At 45.5% G+C, this 14,154-nt stretch overlaps 5 protein-coding genes across 5 annotated transcripts; 3 read left to right on the top strand and 2 right to left on the bottom strand.

Annotated features, from left to right (window-relative positions):
- Positions 1 to 3: 3 nt before the first annotated feature.
- On the top strand, positions 4 to 1,398 carry BDCG_03792 (uncharacterized protein). The gene is made up of 2 exons (XM_045419452.1): positions 4 to 218; positions 283 to 1,398. Exon 2 carries the CDS (start codon positions 283 to 285, stop codon positions 826 to 828), a length of 546 nt encoding a protein of 181 aa, XP_045275751.1. The 5' UTR covers positions 4 to 218; the 3' UTR covers positions 829 to 1,398.
- A 1,931-nt stretch (positions 1,399 to 3,329) lies between these two features.
- BDCG_03791 (uncharacterized protein) lies at positions 3,330 to 4,576 on the top strand. Its single transcript, XM_045419451.1, has 2 exons — positions 3,330 to 3,862; positions 4,031 to 4,576. The coding sequence occupies exons 1-2, from the start codon at positions 3,543 to 3,545 to the stop codon at positions 4,533 to 4,535; spliced, it is 825 nt and encodes a 274-aa protein (XP_045275750.1). The 5' UTR covers positions 3,330 to 3,542; the 3' UTR covers positions 4,536 to 4,576.
- Positions 4,577 to 6,249: 1,673 nt separating this feature from the next.
- BDCG_03790 (suppressor Sfk1) lies at positions 6,250 to 9,930 on the top strand. Its single transcript, XM_045419450.1, has 5 exons — positions 6,250 to 6,576; positions 6,640 to 7,213; positions 7,306 to 7,660; positions 7,755 to 7,951; positions 8,039 to 9,930. Exons 2-5 carry the CDS (start codon positions 7,159 to 7,161, stop codon positions 8,389 to 8,391), a joined length of 960 nt encoding a protein of 319 aa, XP_045275749.1. The 5' UTR covers positions 6,250 to 6,576; positions 6,640 to 7,158; the 3' UTR covers positions 8,392 to 9,930.
- Positions 8,661 to 11,601, bottom strand: BDCG_03789 (tyrosine/serine protein phosphatase). The gene is made up of 6 exons (XM_045419449.1): positions 11,241 to 11,601; positions 10,747 to 11,158; positions 10,527 to 10,563; positions 10,107 to 10,186; positions 9,835 to 10,041; positions 8,661 to 9,696 (listed from the first exon to the last, which is right to left on the bottom strand). The coding sequence occupies exons 2-6, from the start codon at positions 10,935 to 10,937 to the stop codon at positions 9,051 to 9,053; spliced, it is 1,161 nt and encodes a 386-aa protein (XP_045275748.1). The 5' UTR covers positions 10,938 to 11,158; positions 11,241 to 11,601; the 3' UTR covers positions 8,661 to 9,050.
- Positions 11,602 to 11,828: 227 nt separating this feature from the next.
- BDCG_03788 (uncharacterized protein) lies at positions 11,829 to 13,888 on the bottom strand. The gene is made up of 2 exons (XM_045419448.1): positions 12,806 to 13,888; positions 11,829 to 12,771 (listed from the first exon to the last, which is right to left on the bottom strand). The coding sequence occupies exons 1-2, from the start codon at positions 13,000 to 13,002 to the stop codon at positions 12,267 to 12,269; spliced, it is 702 nt and encodes a 233-aa protein (XP_045275747.1). The 5' UTR covers positions 13,003 to 13,888; the 3' UTR covers positions 11,829 to 12,266.
- Positions 13,889 to 14,154: the final 266 nt, after the last annotated feature.

The raw sequence follows: 14,154 nt of genomic DNA, 5'->3' as shown, positions 1-14,154 counted from the left end.
GTTCGGAGTGCGACGAAATTCATGCATGCGATGTAGCTAGAAATGGTGGAAATTACTGTTATTATCAATCCTGCCACATGATGAGCGGAGGAATATAGATATAAAAGGACCGAGAATAGCCTTCGATTTACTATCCCTTCGCAGGTACAAAAGTTCCAACGTTCATCTTAAAGGTTACACAGATATATATCTAAGCCTTTAAAAAATATTTCCTCAAAGTTTGTGGCCCTTTAACGTATCCATATCATGAATATTCGTGTCTCAGTGCTAATCCTTTACTAGATGAGTAACTATCCACCCGCAGGCACTCCTTTCAAGTCCGTCGGCTTTTCTGAATATTGCGTGTTCAACGGCCGTGAGTTCAGGCGCAAAAGGGGGACACAACAATGGATCGAATCCGAGGAACTCGAAGGCAACTTGCCTACACTAGACCGTGCACTACGCCTCTCGCTTGTCCAGGAGAATCAAGCCGACGACGAACCCCAGCATTGGTCACTCTTTGTCGCCCGCGAAAACGAACCCGGCCCAGTTTACCAAGTCAAAGGAGATGCTGAATGCATGAGTTATCAACCTTCACCCGGTCCAACTAACATCCTCCAGTCGGCGTCTTTCTCAAATGCATACAACCTTGCCGTCGTCACGGACGCCCAGGCGCTCATTGTAAAACAGGTGGCCGAGAACGAACCCCCTCCGAGAGCAGTAAATCGACAGGCTGTTGTGGAAAATTGTCAAGGCTGGACCATCCGAGTGATTGCTAAACTTGTGGCCAGAGGTATTGTGGACAGTGCTAAGCTTGAGATGGCTAGGTCCATGGTCCAACCAATCTGAGGACGCTGATGGGAGATCCCTATTTCTATTGTGGTGATTCTGGGGTTTGTCTTCATCCATGGGGTTGGGGGTTGATTTTTGTATTGCAAGTATCCGTGAGCCCTTTTTTTTAGGTCAAAACATGACTGGACTTCTAGTTGTGGAGCAAATGTATTAATCCCATTAGTGTCTGGAGGGTGAATCAATGGTCGATATTGTTAGATATAGGGTACAAGAAATGTGTGCCTCACTGTGGTCTTTTGGTATCTGATGACCTGGTCGAGGCACTCCGGGTTTAAAGGCCTCCAATCGAACTCGGCGGCGATCCATATATTCAGTTCCGCCCGGCATATTAACTTAGCCAACATTTAGCCAGCTACCTTGTTGATGAATTGGGCGATACAGCCATCGATCTGGCTAAGTTTCACGGGCATGTGGAAACGGCCAAGGTGATTGCTGATCATGGGAATTGATGCCGGCAGCACTCTCCGGGGGACGGGGGGCGTCTGGAGCATCCTTCATTATACTGCCGATGTATTACGGGTAACTCTGAGCTCCCGGCTTACGTATAAGTTTTGCTATCTATGATATATTATTTTCTTTGTCCATATAAGGGGCAAACGAAAAGCAACCTTCCAATCCGTGAAGGAGACAGGAAGACGGAGAGAAAGAGCGATGATGATAGGAGAGGATGAAATAAGTCAGGCAAGCTAAGAATGTGCAGATCTATGAGAGAAAAATCCCTGATCTTAAAAAGGTTTCACGTGCATAGCTAGATGTTGAATCGCTGTTAATTTATTGACTATTGATTCATACATAGGGGTGTAGGAAGCCGAGCTACGCGTGGTACATTGGGTTCATAGTTTTGTTTCTCGTGAACATCTAGGATCCTACTTTCCGCTTTTGAGAACTATGCTGCAATTTCTCTCGAGTCTTCTTCTATCGACACGCATAGTCCACAGGTAGCTAACCTTGCAAGGTCCTACTTAAGGTAGGAAATCCATCTTTCGACTAGATATGTTTTGAATAGAAGAACAGAATACTGATATATCCCCTTCAGATCAGTAACGCATGTCCAGTGGATTTATCTGCGGGGAACGGCGGATTTCATTTGTTTGAATGAACAGAAGAGTCTCCGAGGTCCAACGAGGTCTCTGATTGACCAACCACATAAACATAACCTCATGAAACTGGGTGTGCAATCAGAACTTCTACGGATTCTGACAGGTTGGATATGGGGACTGACACCTTTGAAGCGGCCGTCTATGAGAGAAGCGGCTATCTCAATCCCCAAGCCATGAGTCAGAAGTGAGAGAACAGTAAGAATATTACTGCTGAGCCCCGTAATTGGCGAGCCCACCAATGCTCATAATCTACCTTTCGTCGTGGCTAGATGTTGGAAGTGCCAGGGTTACATACAGGGTTAAAACTGAGCTGTCAGACGGACATCTATAAACCCTTCACATGGCCAGGATGACCCCACCTTAAGGATTGACATTTATGGTACAGCGGCAAAAGTCCCCATAATTCTTCTAGCCCGAGCGGACTACGCAAGAGAATCCATCACCAGGGGGCTTATTGGACTCTATTATTCAAGCACGCGGACACAGTACAACAGGCGGCGCTCGAACCCAGTGACCTCCGCGTCCAACTGCCCAACACCTATGGATTATGGATATCTTCCAGAAACTGAATGAAAATGGGATTGTTCGGTGCCCTAGTATCGGCGAATTCCAACAGGAATGTTTTGCAATTGGGAATCATCACCTCCAGAGTGTGCACCATTAGATCGAGCCTTCTGTAGCCTGTGTTGGCCGAGTTTAGTTGGGCGGAGGAGCGCTGACCGAACAGGGCTGCGTTATGAGCAAAACAGGAACGGAATTACTAGGACTAGGGAAGGAGAGAGGAGAACGGAGAACGGAGATAGCTGTGTTCCGTATATGGAAAAGGCCTGGTGCCACTGAAGGATGCGGTGGAAGGGATTACAGACACGATCATGTTAGTATGATTGAGTATATTTTCTGTGTCACTTCCACCGAATAATCGCCTTTCCTGGTACTAATTGAAAATGATCAACCATTCATCTCTCCAATCGTTTGTGAAAGTTTGATTTTAAAAATATTTTTTTATAGTTATGAAGCTATTTTACTTTGAAAACTTTCTTGTTTGAAATTTGAAAATATAAAAATGAAGTTTGCAATCTCGTTCTATAAGTATGTATGTACATGTACATGTACTAATGGAATTGTTTGATTCCTTAACTACGTAGTAAGACCTAGAGTCCTTTCTAAAAATGTTTATTGTAAAATCAAAATTCGATATTTTTAACTATATTTTTCTTAAACATGTAGTTATATAAGCAAAGATAAATTGCATAACGTTGGAAAAATGTTTAATTAGCATAGAGAAATGGTCATCATCGGGTGGAAGTGATGGCTAGGTAGTAGACAGTAGTAAAGTATGGTATAACCATAGTAGCAATCATGATACTTCTATGAATCTGACCAGCTCTTCTTATACTGGTCCTTTGGAGGGTGGTTGGTGATCGGAGCGTTAGGCCACTCCAGAAACTTGCCGTGGATGATGCTAATCCAGCCACATTCAGCAATGCTCCATCCTGAGGAATATTTTGATTGCCTGATCAAAATGCAACAGCAAGACTCAAGCCCCTCAATCAAAAGAACGAATACCTCATCTGCGCCATATGTAAAAATAACCCGAATGCACCCAACACCATGTTCAGCACAAGATTCACGCAACCACAATCCCCACTCCTAGGTCGGCTCCCCTTCGAGATCCGCCAAATGATCTGGACCTATCTCTACCGCAGCCCCAAGAATGTGCATATCGTCCGCTGCCTGGAAAGAAAGACAAAACTGCAGTATGTTGTGTGTCGCGAAGGCATCAGGAGAGATATCCCTGGCAACTGCTGTAAATTCTGTCTCAACGCCTCCCAGCGGAGAGAGAAGGATTGGGCCCAGGAGTATGGCACGTTCTCCGGGCTCAAAAGGCCGTTTGGGGATTTGGTGGCGGTGGGGAAAACGTGTTGGTTTGCGTGAGTTTTGCAGCAATAAGATATTTAGCCTTAACGCGCATTTTTGTGGAGGACTTCAAGCATAAATTCCCGTTTTCCCACGAGCATATTGGATAACTGGTTGACTATCGCTTCTAACCGGCATTCTATCCTTCATTCTAACTCAAAAAACATGTATAATTTACATAGCTACACCGAAACACGGCCATACATATACTCTGAATGCACCTTCATCTTCGCTACGTACTCCAACTTCCTCCACTTCACCTCGACCATCTCCGCCGTCCACTGCCACCAGTACATCCGCTCCGTAAAAATATACTGGAACCTCTGCGGCGACTTCTTTGTAGGAGATGAGGAGGATTTTCTCATTCAACTCTCTGTTCTCTGCGACACTAGTAGGTCACTGAGCGGGCTGAGGCGATTTGTCATACTTATGCCCCCAGTGGATTGGTATGAGCGGGAGGACATGGTGGCGAAAGTCCTGGCACCGTTGGAGAGTATGCACTGTCCATGGGAACTGAGTGTTCATCTTACGTTTCATGACGCGGAGGAGCAGTTGTGGGGTTTGAGGGGTACTTTTAGGAGGCTGGGGTGGAGGGGAGTAGTTAGCGGTTATAAAGTAATACACGACCCCAGAACTTGGATTATACAAGTGCTGAGTGTGCGGGTTGGGTCAATGGATGTGAGCTAAAAATTCCGTATATTATTTGCTGGTTTGGTATTGGTACGGAATATGGAGTACTCGGTATAGGTTTGCAAAAGACATCTCTAATATCTGTGGCCGATGAGGAGACGGTTAATGGGAATATCAGTGCATGGTAACTTTTGGTTGTGTGCGGCAGGAAGACGATGGGATGAATTCAATTTCCCTCGCAACAACCAGCAGTAATGATTAAACGCGAGCCGCTCCAGATGAATAAGAGAAACCCAATGTCGAAGAATCCCACTCGATTCCGAGGCATTGTTGGTTGTATTGGAGTCGATTGGTAGTGCGATAATCATTCATTGTTTGGCACGACTTTGAGTTTCGGCTTCGGGCCGGCCCACTGTTTCCCGAACCAGAGCCCATCGGATATCAAAACAGACCCGTGTCTAGCATTTTCCAGTTGGATGGTTAACTCCGCTGGCTCGATATATTAGTGCCCGTTCGAGAGACATTCTTGGGTGAATTCAGCTGGGGAATGGCAGAAAAAAAAAATTCAAGACAGGCGGATATGGTTTTGGCTGAATTAGATGTATTTATATCTAACACACACAACTTAGGTCAATTAGCAATCACAAAATGAAGAAATATATAGCTAGGTGCTTGGTTGTAAACCTAGGCCATGATCAAAGCTTAACCGGAGCAATTTGGCCCAATGTAGTTATTCCAGAGCCGTCACTTCTCGACCGATGAACCCTTCACCCACTCAACCTTGACATGGAGTGAGACGTCTGATGGTTGTGGGGGCTATAGGGATAGAACTATGGCTGCGACGGACGATTCATGCCTTGGAAATATATGCGGTGATGTAGCTAGCCTGAGAGGTGTGGTCGACCAACTGGGGGTTGATATATAGTAGAGCCTGCAGGTTATCAGTAGAGGTATACTGGACGCTATCAGGGGAACTACTAGAGAATATGCCGTACATGCTATCTCAAAGCAAGATGAGAATATGACACAGTGCTATGAAAGGGTAAGCGTATGCATGGTGGCTTGTCCAGGGATGAAGGGTATATAAAAAGGTTTCACAGGGGTGTTCAGGTAGGGATCGTTATTCTCATGGATCATCAAGAGCATAGCCTGGATAAAGATAATTGTACTTGCGTTCAAGTCAGTGTACCTACATTTCATTACCATCCAAATTATATAAAGGGAGTGAGTGCATAAGAACAAGTTAAGTGATATCCTATTGGTAGGTATTTTCTTTCCCCGCAAATAATCCGGCTTCCGCGCTGGTCAGGTTTGTCGAGGAGTTTTGATAGCTCCCAGAAAGACGCAATCTGTCTAAACACACAAAGAAACGATCGACTGGCTATACGCTGCGTGGAGAGGTTGATAACATCAACATCCACCAGAACCCTTGGAGCTGGCAATGGTCAAAATGTGACAAGCACCTCTCATCTTTGGTATCTGGTGACTAGTCCTGGGTGCTTGATAGCTTCAGCTGCCTCGATAGCGCTTCATGCGGGAACGACTCCAGCTCCCCATTCTCAAAACATAGCTCAGGAAATATCATGCTTTTCATGCCATTAATCGTGATCCATTTCGTTCATCGCATTCGTAATATGGGATGGTGACTTAGAGGATGATATGACGCCATGGCGGCGCAAAAAGAAATTTCGCACGTGGCGTTGCGAACCTTAAAAGTTAAAATAAACCACAAAAAAGGAGTCTCTCATGGGGGGTTGATATTAGCAGCTAAAGGCCCTTGCGGATATAAAAAAATATGACTACCTAAAAACAGCCATAGTCATAGCGTCTAAATAGGTATCTTGAATATGTCTTTTGTACTCCGTACTCCGTGCATTACCCACCATCGAGTCCCGGAGTAATGCGGCTTCCGCTGGCTTCGGAGTTAGGCGGTGGTGACGCTTTATAGCCGTGGCTGCGCCTGCGAGATTTGAAGCTCGTAACGTATTTACACGTACGTTGCAGGTCAAAAAAAGTTACGCGCGTGAGAAATAATTGGAAGCGGCAACACGAAATAATGAATAGTTAATGCAATAATAATATCATAATACAGCCAGAGGTATCTCCGCATATAATCCTGGTGGGCCGAGGTCGATTATTATTATTACTAACACCCAGCCAGCGCAGTTAATAATCACCGCCGAGTCGGATCCGCGGGCGATGTCCTTGCCGAGCCCCGTTTGTTCGTTTGTTCGTTCGTCCCAGCCGTGCGCGGATGACGTCGTCTCGGGTGTGTTTTTGCCCTGGCGAATTCACTCGGATGCCACAAGAGTTATTATATCTTTGCGCCTCGATGCCTCATCCCCTCGTTAACGGTCTTGTCTTTTTGTTAATATTCTTGTCTGGTTAATACTATTCGTTCGTTCGTTTTAAACCCTTGTGCGCAATATTTGATATCACATCCCTAGAACAACGCCCTATTCCCAGGATCTGCTGCCCGCCTCTATCACCCTGGGCTATTGTCATTGAACTCCGATACGCAGAGAGCAAATTGCATCCGAAGAAACATATTCAAACCTCGCCGCTTGCCCTCATTGTTACCCCCACCCGGTCATATCTCCATCGGTCAAAACTGGGTGTCCACCTCCACTATAGCTTCACTGCCGTTGTTAAACTGCCATTGGGAAAGGGTATTCACAAAATGTGGATTATATCGTTTTGGATATTTCCTGTAATCGGGTCATGCATGTGGCTAGGTGGGTTTCCCTCTTGAAACACTAAAACAAACAAGGGACACCCCGGAAAGTATAGACAGCAAGCTAATAACGATGACCCATGGAATAAACAGCTATGCTCCTCACGATGCTGATACAATGGGCAGCGGTTGAAGGACGTCCACATTACGAGAGCATGGAACTATCTCAAACGATCGCATTCATATCAGACGTTGGCGCGCACGGATTAAAACCCCTCTTTATCACCGGTTGCTCCATCACTTCCGTGGTTTTCAGCGCTTCATTCGTATCAGAAAGATGGCTTAGACATCGCGGTCAGCTTGCCAGAAATAGAGGACGAGCAGACAAGACGTTTGCCATTATCTCAATAGTATTTTCGATGTGCGGAGGATTAGGACTGATTCTCTTGTCAATTTTTGACACCGTGAGATTCCCACTCCAGCACAATGGATGTCTGGTTCTTTTCATGTAACGTTCCACTTCTATTCCCCTACCCTACAAGCTTACCTTTTGTGAATATTTTACTGGGACATGTGCTAATCATCCACTCCGAGGCAAATAGGGGCGGGTACATTCTCAGCGCAATCTTCGTATGCGCCGAATACCAAAGACTCGGCATACACTATCGGGAACACACAATCCTAGCCGCAAGCTTTTGGATAAAACTCGTCTTTATCCTTGTTGAGCTTGCTCTTGCCGTTGCTTTTGGAGTCACAGGTCAACAGGGCATGAAAAACCAAGCTGCGGTCCTAGAGTGGAGTATGTTATGTCAATCCTTGTAGCCCTCTCCCCGGCTCCCTCTCAATATATAAGAGAGACTCAGGCTAACAAAACACGTTCATCCAGTAATCGCATACATATTCACCTTCTACGTCTTATCTTTCGTCGTCGACCTCCTCCCCGCAATCAGAACCCGCAACCACATCCCACAGGGGAAACGGATAACAGAAATGACCATGGCACAAAACGGAGCGCAACAAAGTCCATCGACGATGACGACTACTACTCCTCGACCTCCGCAAACAAGCGCTTATTACGAGCAACCCCTTACCACAGACTCCATGGGAGATCGAGGCAATGTCTACCGCGGGTATGTAGTAGATCAACAACCGACACAGGTCCAATTTACGCAAAGTTCGGCCGGCGGCTACGTGCCATATGGCCAGTCGCATGCTCAGGAAGGGGATTTGCGGGTCTAGATTGTGGTCCGCTGTTTACTGGTAATGAACCAAATCTTAAGAGTATTGGGGCTGTATAGTAGCAAAAAGGGGGCGCAGTTTTTTCTTTTTTTTCCCAGGAGCATCTTGCCATTTAGCGAGCATTGGGGCCTTTTCTTCCTTATTTTCTTTCTTTCTTTTCTTTCCTCTTTTTACTATTATTTTAATAGAGGGGCATCTCATAGAAGCCAAGAGGCTGGTTTCCCTGTAACGATTATTTATAGCATGGGACGGCGTTCAAGACGGGGGATACGATTTTTTCCCCCCCTTATTTTTGTCCTTAATGTTACCCTACCTGTACAATACCAGCAATTCCGTGAATCACTCTTTCTGTCTATTTCTTAATTTTTGATTTACATAGTTAAACTGCTGTAAAATGCCCTGTCCTATGGGAAGATATTATTCTCGCTAATAACTTGTATAATGTCCTCTTTTCGCAGAATTGCGGACTCAATTCACTTTCAACACTATTAAAAGGCAAGAAGCTTCTTGTCTCGGACGCCTCTTCTGCAAATACTTCTTGTTGAGATGATTTTGAGAGGGTGGAAGGAGCGAAAGGAGAAAAGTCATACGGAGTAGGAGCCTAGTAAGGGACGACACATAAGCAACCAATATCTATACCCTATATCCGTCATATACCATCACGCCACAAGCAACCCCCTAACCGTCTCAACATCCCCATCCTCCACCCCAATAGCTTTCAAATACCCTCGGACCCCACCATACCCTTCCTCCAAGAACCGCACGACCTCCTCCGTAAATCCAGTGGGACACTTCGCGTATTCCGCCGGCAGGCCCATGGCCTGCATCTCCGCCAACCGCTCCTCCAGTTCCGGAATCAGCTCGTCCTCCGACACTCGGTAGTCGCACGTTATTGCAGAGAGGGGTATTTTGCAGGTCGCTAACGGCCCGATTGGAGCTCCGCGTACTACATCTGTGTCCCCATCCCTCAATACCCCTCCTGCATTAATATTACCACCCGGCTCCTCCTCCTCCTGCTCCTCTCTCGTCTCACTCGGCACACCCTCATCACTGCCAGGAGACCCGGCCAATAACAAGAGTAGAATGATAACTAGTCCAGTCCGGTCCTTGCCCTGCGTGCAATGAATGAGTGTTGGATAGACGGCAGGATCACCCAGGTGTCCGAATAACTCTTTGATCTCTTCCTGACTGGCTGTTAGGGTGTCGTGGGCCAGGCCGTTGAGGCCACGGGGCACCATCGCCTGTTCGACGACAAGCTTGGTGGCCGCGTTGCGGTAGCCGGATGCGAGGAGGGTGATGGCTTTTCTGGGCGTGTATGGTTTTGTGAGATCGTGTTTTTGGAGTGAGGTGGATAACTTACTCACTCCTCTTTGATCATGCGAAGCACAAATAATCGGAGTTACAAAAAATAAAAAATAAAAAAAATAAGAATAAAATACTCACAGTATATTAAACCAGCTTAATCTCCACAGCAATAACTTTTCAAAGTTCCATCCCGCTAGACTGATCATAATCCGGCGCACACCGGGTAGCTGTACGAGGTGCTCATCATTCGCTATTGACTGTGGTTGGGAAGCTGGAGGTGATTCAGCATTACTATTGCTAAGCTGAGTAGCGAGCTGTCTGTTGGCTGCAATATTATGCTCAGTTCTAGAAGTATAAGAGTCATATTAGAATAACAGGTCGCACGAAAAATGGAAATTTTTGGTCCTTACGTTGACCTGAGATCTATAATAGAAGCCAGACGTAGCTCCTCTGCAAAGCGATGTCGATCTGATTTCGAAGCATTGTCGGGCTGTGGAGGATAGGTTCATGGAATATTAGCGAGATATGTAAAATAGAATGTAGATCTGAGCACTGGAAATCAGATGTTCCCATTCCTTATCATCATATAAAATGACAATAATATCATAAATATGGTTTTATCCGGTGGAAGAAGGAGCTGCACCGGAAATGACACAGTAGCATTTATCCGCCAGGACACTTTACAAAGGATTGCTCAACAAAGCAGCATAGAATACTAATCAATGGATAAATAGATCGACAAAGGGAAAAAATGAAGCAACATAAATAGAGATAAAACAAAAAACATCGAAGGAAAAAAAAAAAAAAAAAAAAAAAAAAGGAAGTATTACCCGTGCACTTCTGAATAAAACACCTTCTCTCACCACCCTAAAGATTGAATATATCAGTTTTCTCCAGGGCGGGTGAATTTATCGTAGAACTCCATATATATATATGATAATTAGATCCATCAACCGTGCAGTAGATGTCCTCGTACAAAACATGGTCGAAATACTCCCCAGGTTCAGGGGAGGAGGTGATTGGAATGGATCTTGGAGCTGCCTTTCGTACCGTGTTCCACACAATCGATTGATATGAACACCCACATCTCTGAGATTCAGCACATTATCAAATGGACGATCCGGGGAGCTGATTTCATCAACGGTGGTAGGCTTTGGGGTGTCATTATCAGCAGTCTTATTGTTTATGGCAACATCGACGTTCGCGTTGAGGCCCTGTGGACTAGGTTCTCGAGGACTCATTTGCGCTCGAGGATGTTAATGATGTTTATGATCCGTTTCTGTCTTCTTCCTTAGAGGCCAGGTTGTTGTTGTAGCATCCTTGATCAGAGTACAGTCCGCTGTGGGGTCCCAGGATCCAAGCATACATCCATGGATAACTTAGTCTCTGAAGATCTGCAACTGCCGCGATTGGCGGTGGGAAAAAAGTTGACGCGAAGTCTATATCTCGGGGGGAGCTGCGACTGGAAGATTATTATTAGCTAGGAACTCGCACGCTCATGTATGTAATGTACATGTACATGTACATTACATGTAGTTACTTACATCTAATCAATCCTTTTGCGGCTACGATGGTGTCATGCTGAAGACGAGAAGAAGGGATGGTACCTGGGTTGCTGGTGTGGTGCTATAATAATTAATTTGTTCGCTAATCAGGACCCTTTTTCTAAACAAGAACAAACGGAGACTACATACTTGCAGTCTATAATGACAAATGGGTATTCTATACTAGCATTACAATGAGCGCACATCAATGATATTGTAGGCTACTGGGGCAAAAGAGCTCAGTCACCACCAGCGCACTGCTGGTAGAAGGGCCGATCAACCCGGGACCCCCAACAGATATTTACAGATTGTATTAGCAATCAAGATCTCCTCATTAGAGGTTGTATGAAATAGTGACCCACATCAGGAGGGGGCTCTACACCCCGGAGAACTCTATACCCAGGGAGACTCTATACTCAGAGGTTCTCTATACCCGGGGGCTCTATACCCGGGGGCTCTATACCCGGGGGCTCTATACCCGGGGGGGTCTCTATACCTGGGGGGGGGGGGCTCTAAGCTGTATACACCTGGGGATTCTGTATTGTACAGAAGTGGAAATTTTGACTTGACTAGTAAAGATATTTGTTGACCACGGATATCTCTCGAAACATACATATCTCGTAACTATAGTTGCTTGCGGGCAACGTCTTGTGGAGTTTTCCTTAAGTGCTCCATATCTTTTCTTTAGCTTTTTGTAGTGATCCTAGTCATCTATATACTAGGCACCTAGTTCATTCTCATTTTCACACTTCCCAAACTCTCTTTTGTCCTTATTCTTCTTTATCCTTCTTTTTTCTCCATTCAGTGCTGTTCTGCCGGTTGTTGGCGGCCCTCGAAAAGGCTTCGAATAACTAGATGCATTAGAGTTGGCATTTATCTCGGTGGCCTAGATTCCTTGTCCGAGCTACCAACAGCGAAGGTGTCAAATACACACAAGGGCAACGGGTATTGGACTAAAAATGATTATGACAGGAGACGTTTCTTTGATACTTTAGTCTCTTCTTTGGGTTCCTGAGCGGAGATATCTCATGAGTTAGAGACTTCTGGACGGCTAGGTTTTCTTCCTATGGAGTATGGAACACTCGAACGTTGAGTGCCAATATCACCAGCAGCTTGGGGAACTCTAGTGCTTTCCAGAACTGTGGACATCGGTCTCTGTGGCTCGCTGGAAATGACAACATCCGGTAACTCGTCAATTGCGGAACATAGTCGTCGTCTGAGATGGGACGGCGCCCAGTGTTGATAAACGCCCAGAACGAACTTATAAGATGTCCACCTCTCCTTCCCATCGAAGTTTGTGAAGTCAAAGGAGTTAATAAGATGACGGTAATACTTGGCATCCTCTTCAATTACTGGATAATGGCCGTATATTCTGACACATCGATGGTTGTGGGAAATTGAAAACCCCAAAATCTCTACGTTGAGCTCCTTCACCCGACCGATACACCTGAAGAGTTCAAATACCCCACGCAAAGAAACCGCCATGCAATGCGCGTTCTGGCGGTCTGCCACTTCCAAATCACCTTCGGTACTTTTTAACTTCGCATGTCAAGAAAGGAAAGTACATATAGCTCGTGCCCTTGAAGTAGGAGTTATCCCCAGTTCCTCCTAAGAAAGGCGCTAGGCGGTCCAGCTGGTGTCTTGAAAAATGATTTTCTTGGATACCCCACAGCATGGTCAGGTTGTGGTTGGGGATAGTGTAGGGGAACAGAATTGTCCCATCCTTCATTAAAGCTTTCGATAAGATAGGATAACGTGACATGTTGTTTGCAAACTACACCTTCCGCAGATGGTACAATTAACTCGGTGATTGTACGTATAATGCCAGCCTCACTGTAGGTTGCGATTCGCTGGCAGGTTGACTCGAACAAAGCATCACTGAACTGAACCATGTATCTTTTGGCAGCACAGGGTTGTGCGCAAGCAGACACTGGCAATCACTGGAGCTCTTGCTAGTAATGCGGTGGGGGTGGTCGTGGAAGAAAATGTTCTTATCCGTAAGAAAATGGACGTAATCCACACCGCGATAAGGGTGACTTGTTGTACGCTGTGAGCCCGACGCGGTTGGGACTGATTGGTTTGGGTCCGGTCAGCAAATTGTCTTCCGGCATAATTCCAAAAAAATACCTTTGGCCAGTGTTGATTCTCTACCCAAGATTCAATCAAATTCTGCTGGGACCACTTTTGAAAGTACTCGGACTCGTCGTTGGATGGAAGGCTGGGCTCAGAAGATGAATTTTGATGTACAGTCGACCTTGATTGATCGCAAGACATCTTTGAGAATGAGATGTAGAATAGTCATGTTTTCGGCAAAATGGACTTGTGGAAAGTATGTCAGACACGCTGTCGTACGAGGTCTTCATGTAGCCGCCTGCCTACCACTGAGGGATCACAAACGAACTTCATATAGTGACCATTTCAATTATGAGTGGATAAGCAGTTGAGGATGGCCTGAAATGCAGTCGAACAAAGATCGTAGAAGCTCGTTCTGTTCCCTTTGCTGTTTGAATTCCGAGTTCATGAGGCCAATAGAACAGCTTTAATTACACACATGAAAACACTGATCACATAGTCCACTGTAGTTAGCAGTAAAATAAAAAGTCCACATCTAAACGACAAATTTATATCGTTATCTGGGATGTCTACGCTGTAGATACCCTGGCTGAACTTCCGAACCAAGTTTGGGAGGGGTTGTTGAAAAGGCTTAAAAACAAGCTCACGAACTAGTTAAGAGCTTAGGGTAACTAGCACTAGCCGGGTTGTCTAGCTGGTGGATTCATGGAAGAGGACGATTGTTGTGGTTGGTTGATTAGGTATTAAGTATTAATAATTGTCTTCAAAGCTACATACATATACTGACTTGTACGGAGTGAGTGGTAACTCCTTATGGAAGTTCAAGCTGCGTCCACGAGTG

Source organism: Blastomyces dermatitidis (assembly GCF_000003525.1).
Source record: "Blastomyces dermatitidis ER-3 genomic scaffold supercont1.3, whole genome shotgun sequence".
Taxonomy (NCBI): domain Eukaryota; kingdom Fungi; phylum Ascomycota; class Eurotiomycetes; order Onygenales; family Ajellomycetaceae; genus Blastomyces; species Blastomyces dermatitidis.
The sequence above is the reverse complement of the archived record's forward strand: the minus strand, read 5'-3'. Positions and strand labels throughout refer to the sequence as shown.

Coding starts and splice junctions, on each gene's coding strand:
- BDCG_03792 (XM_045419452.1), top strand. CDS start 283: ATGAGTAACTATCCACCCGCAGGCACTCCTTTCAAGTCCGTCGGCTTT.
- BDCG_03791 (XM_045419451.1), top strand. CDS start 3,543: ATGTTCAGCACAAGATTCACGCAACCACAATCCCCACTCCTAGGTCGG. Junction 3,863..4,030: donor GGGAAAACGTGTTGGTTTGC/GTGAGTTTTGCA, acceptor TAATTTACATAG/CTACACCGAAACACGGCCAT.
- BDCG_03790 (XM_045419450.1), top strand. CDS start 7,159: ATGTGGATTATATCGTTTTGGATATTTCCTGTAATCGGGTCATGCATG. Junction 7,214..7,305: donor CGGGTCATGCATGTGGCTAG/GTGGGTTTCCCT, acceptor TGGAATAAACAG/CTATGCTCCTCACGATGCTG. Junction 7,661..7,754: donor GGATGTCTGGTTCTTTTCAT/GTAACGTTCCAC, acceptor CGAGGCAAATAG/GGGCGGGTACATTCTCAGCG.
- BDCG_03789 (XM_045419449.1), bottom strand. CDS start 10,937: ATGAGTCCTCGAGAACCTAGTCCACAGGGCCTCAACGCGAACGTCGAT. Junction 10,042..10,106: donor ATTATAGATCTCAGGTCAAC/GTAAGGACCAAA, acceptor TTATACTTCTAG/AACTGAGCATAATATTGCAG. Junction 9,697..9,834: donor TTAAGCTGGTTTAATATACT/GTGAGTATTTTA, acceptor ATACACGCCCAG/AAAAGCCATCACCCTCCTCG.
- BDCG_03788 (XM_045419448.1), bottom strand. CDS start 13,002: ATGTCACGTTATCCTATCTTATCGAAAGCTTTAATGAAGGATGGGACA. Junction 12,772..12,805: donor TTCAAGGGCACGAGCTATAT/GTACTTTCCTTT, acceptor GAAGTTAAAAAG/TACCGAAGGTGATTTGGAAG.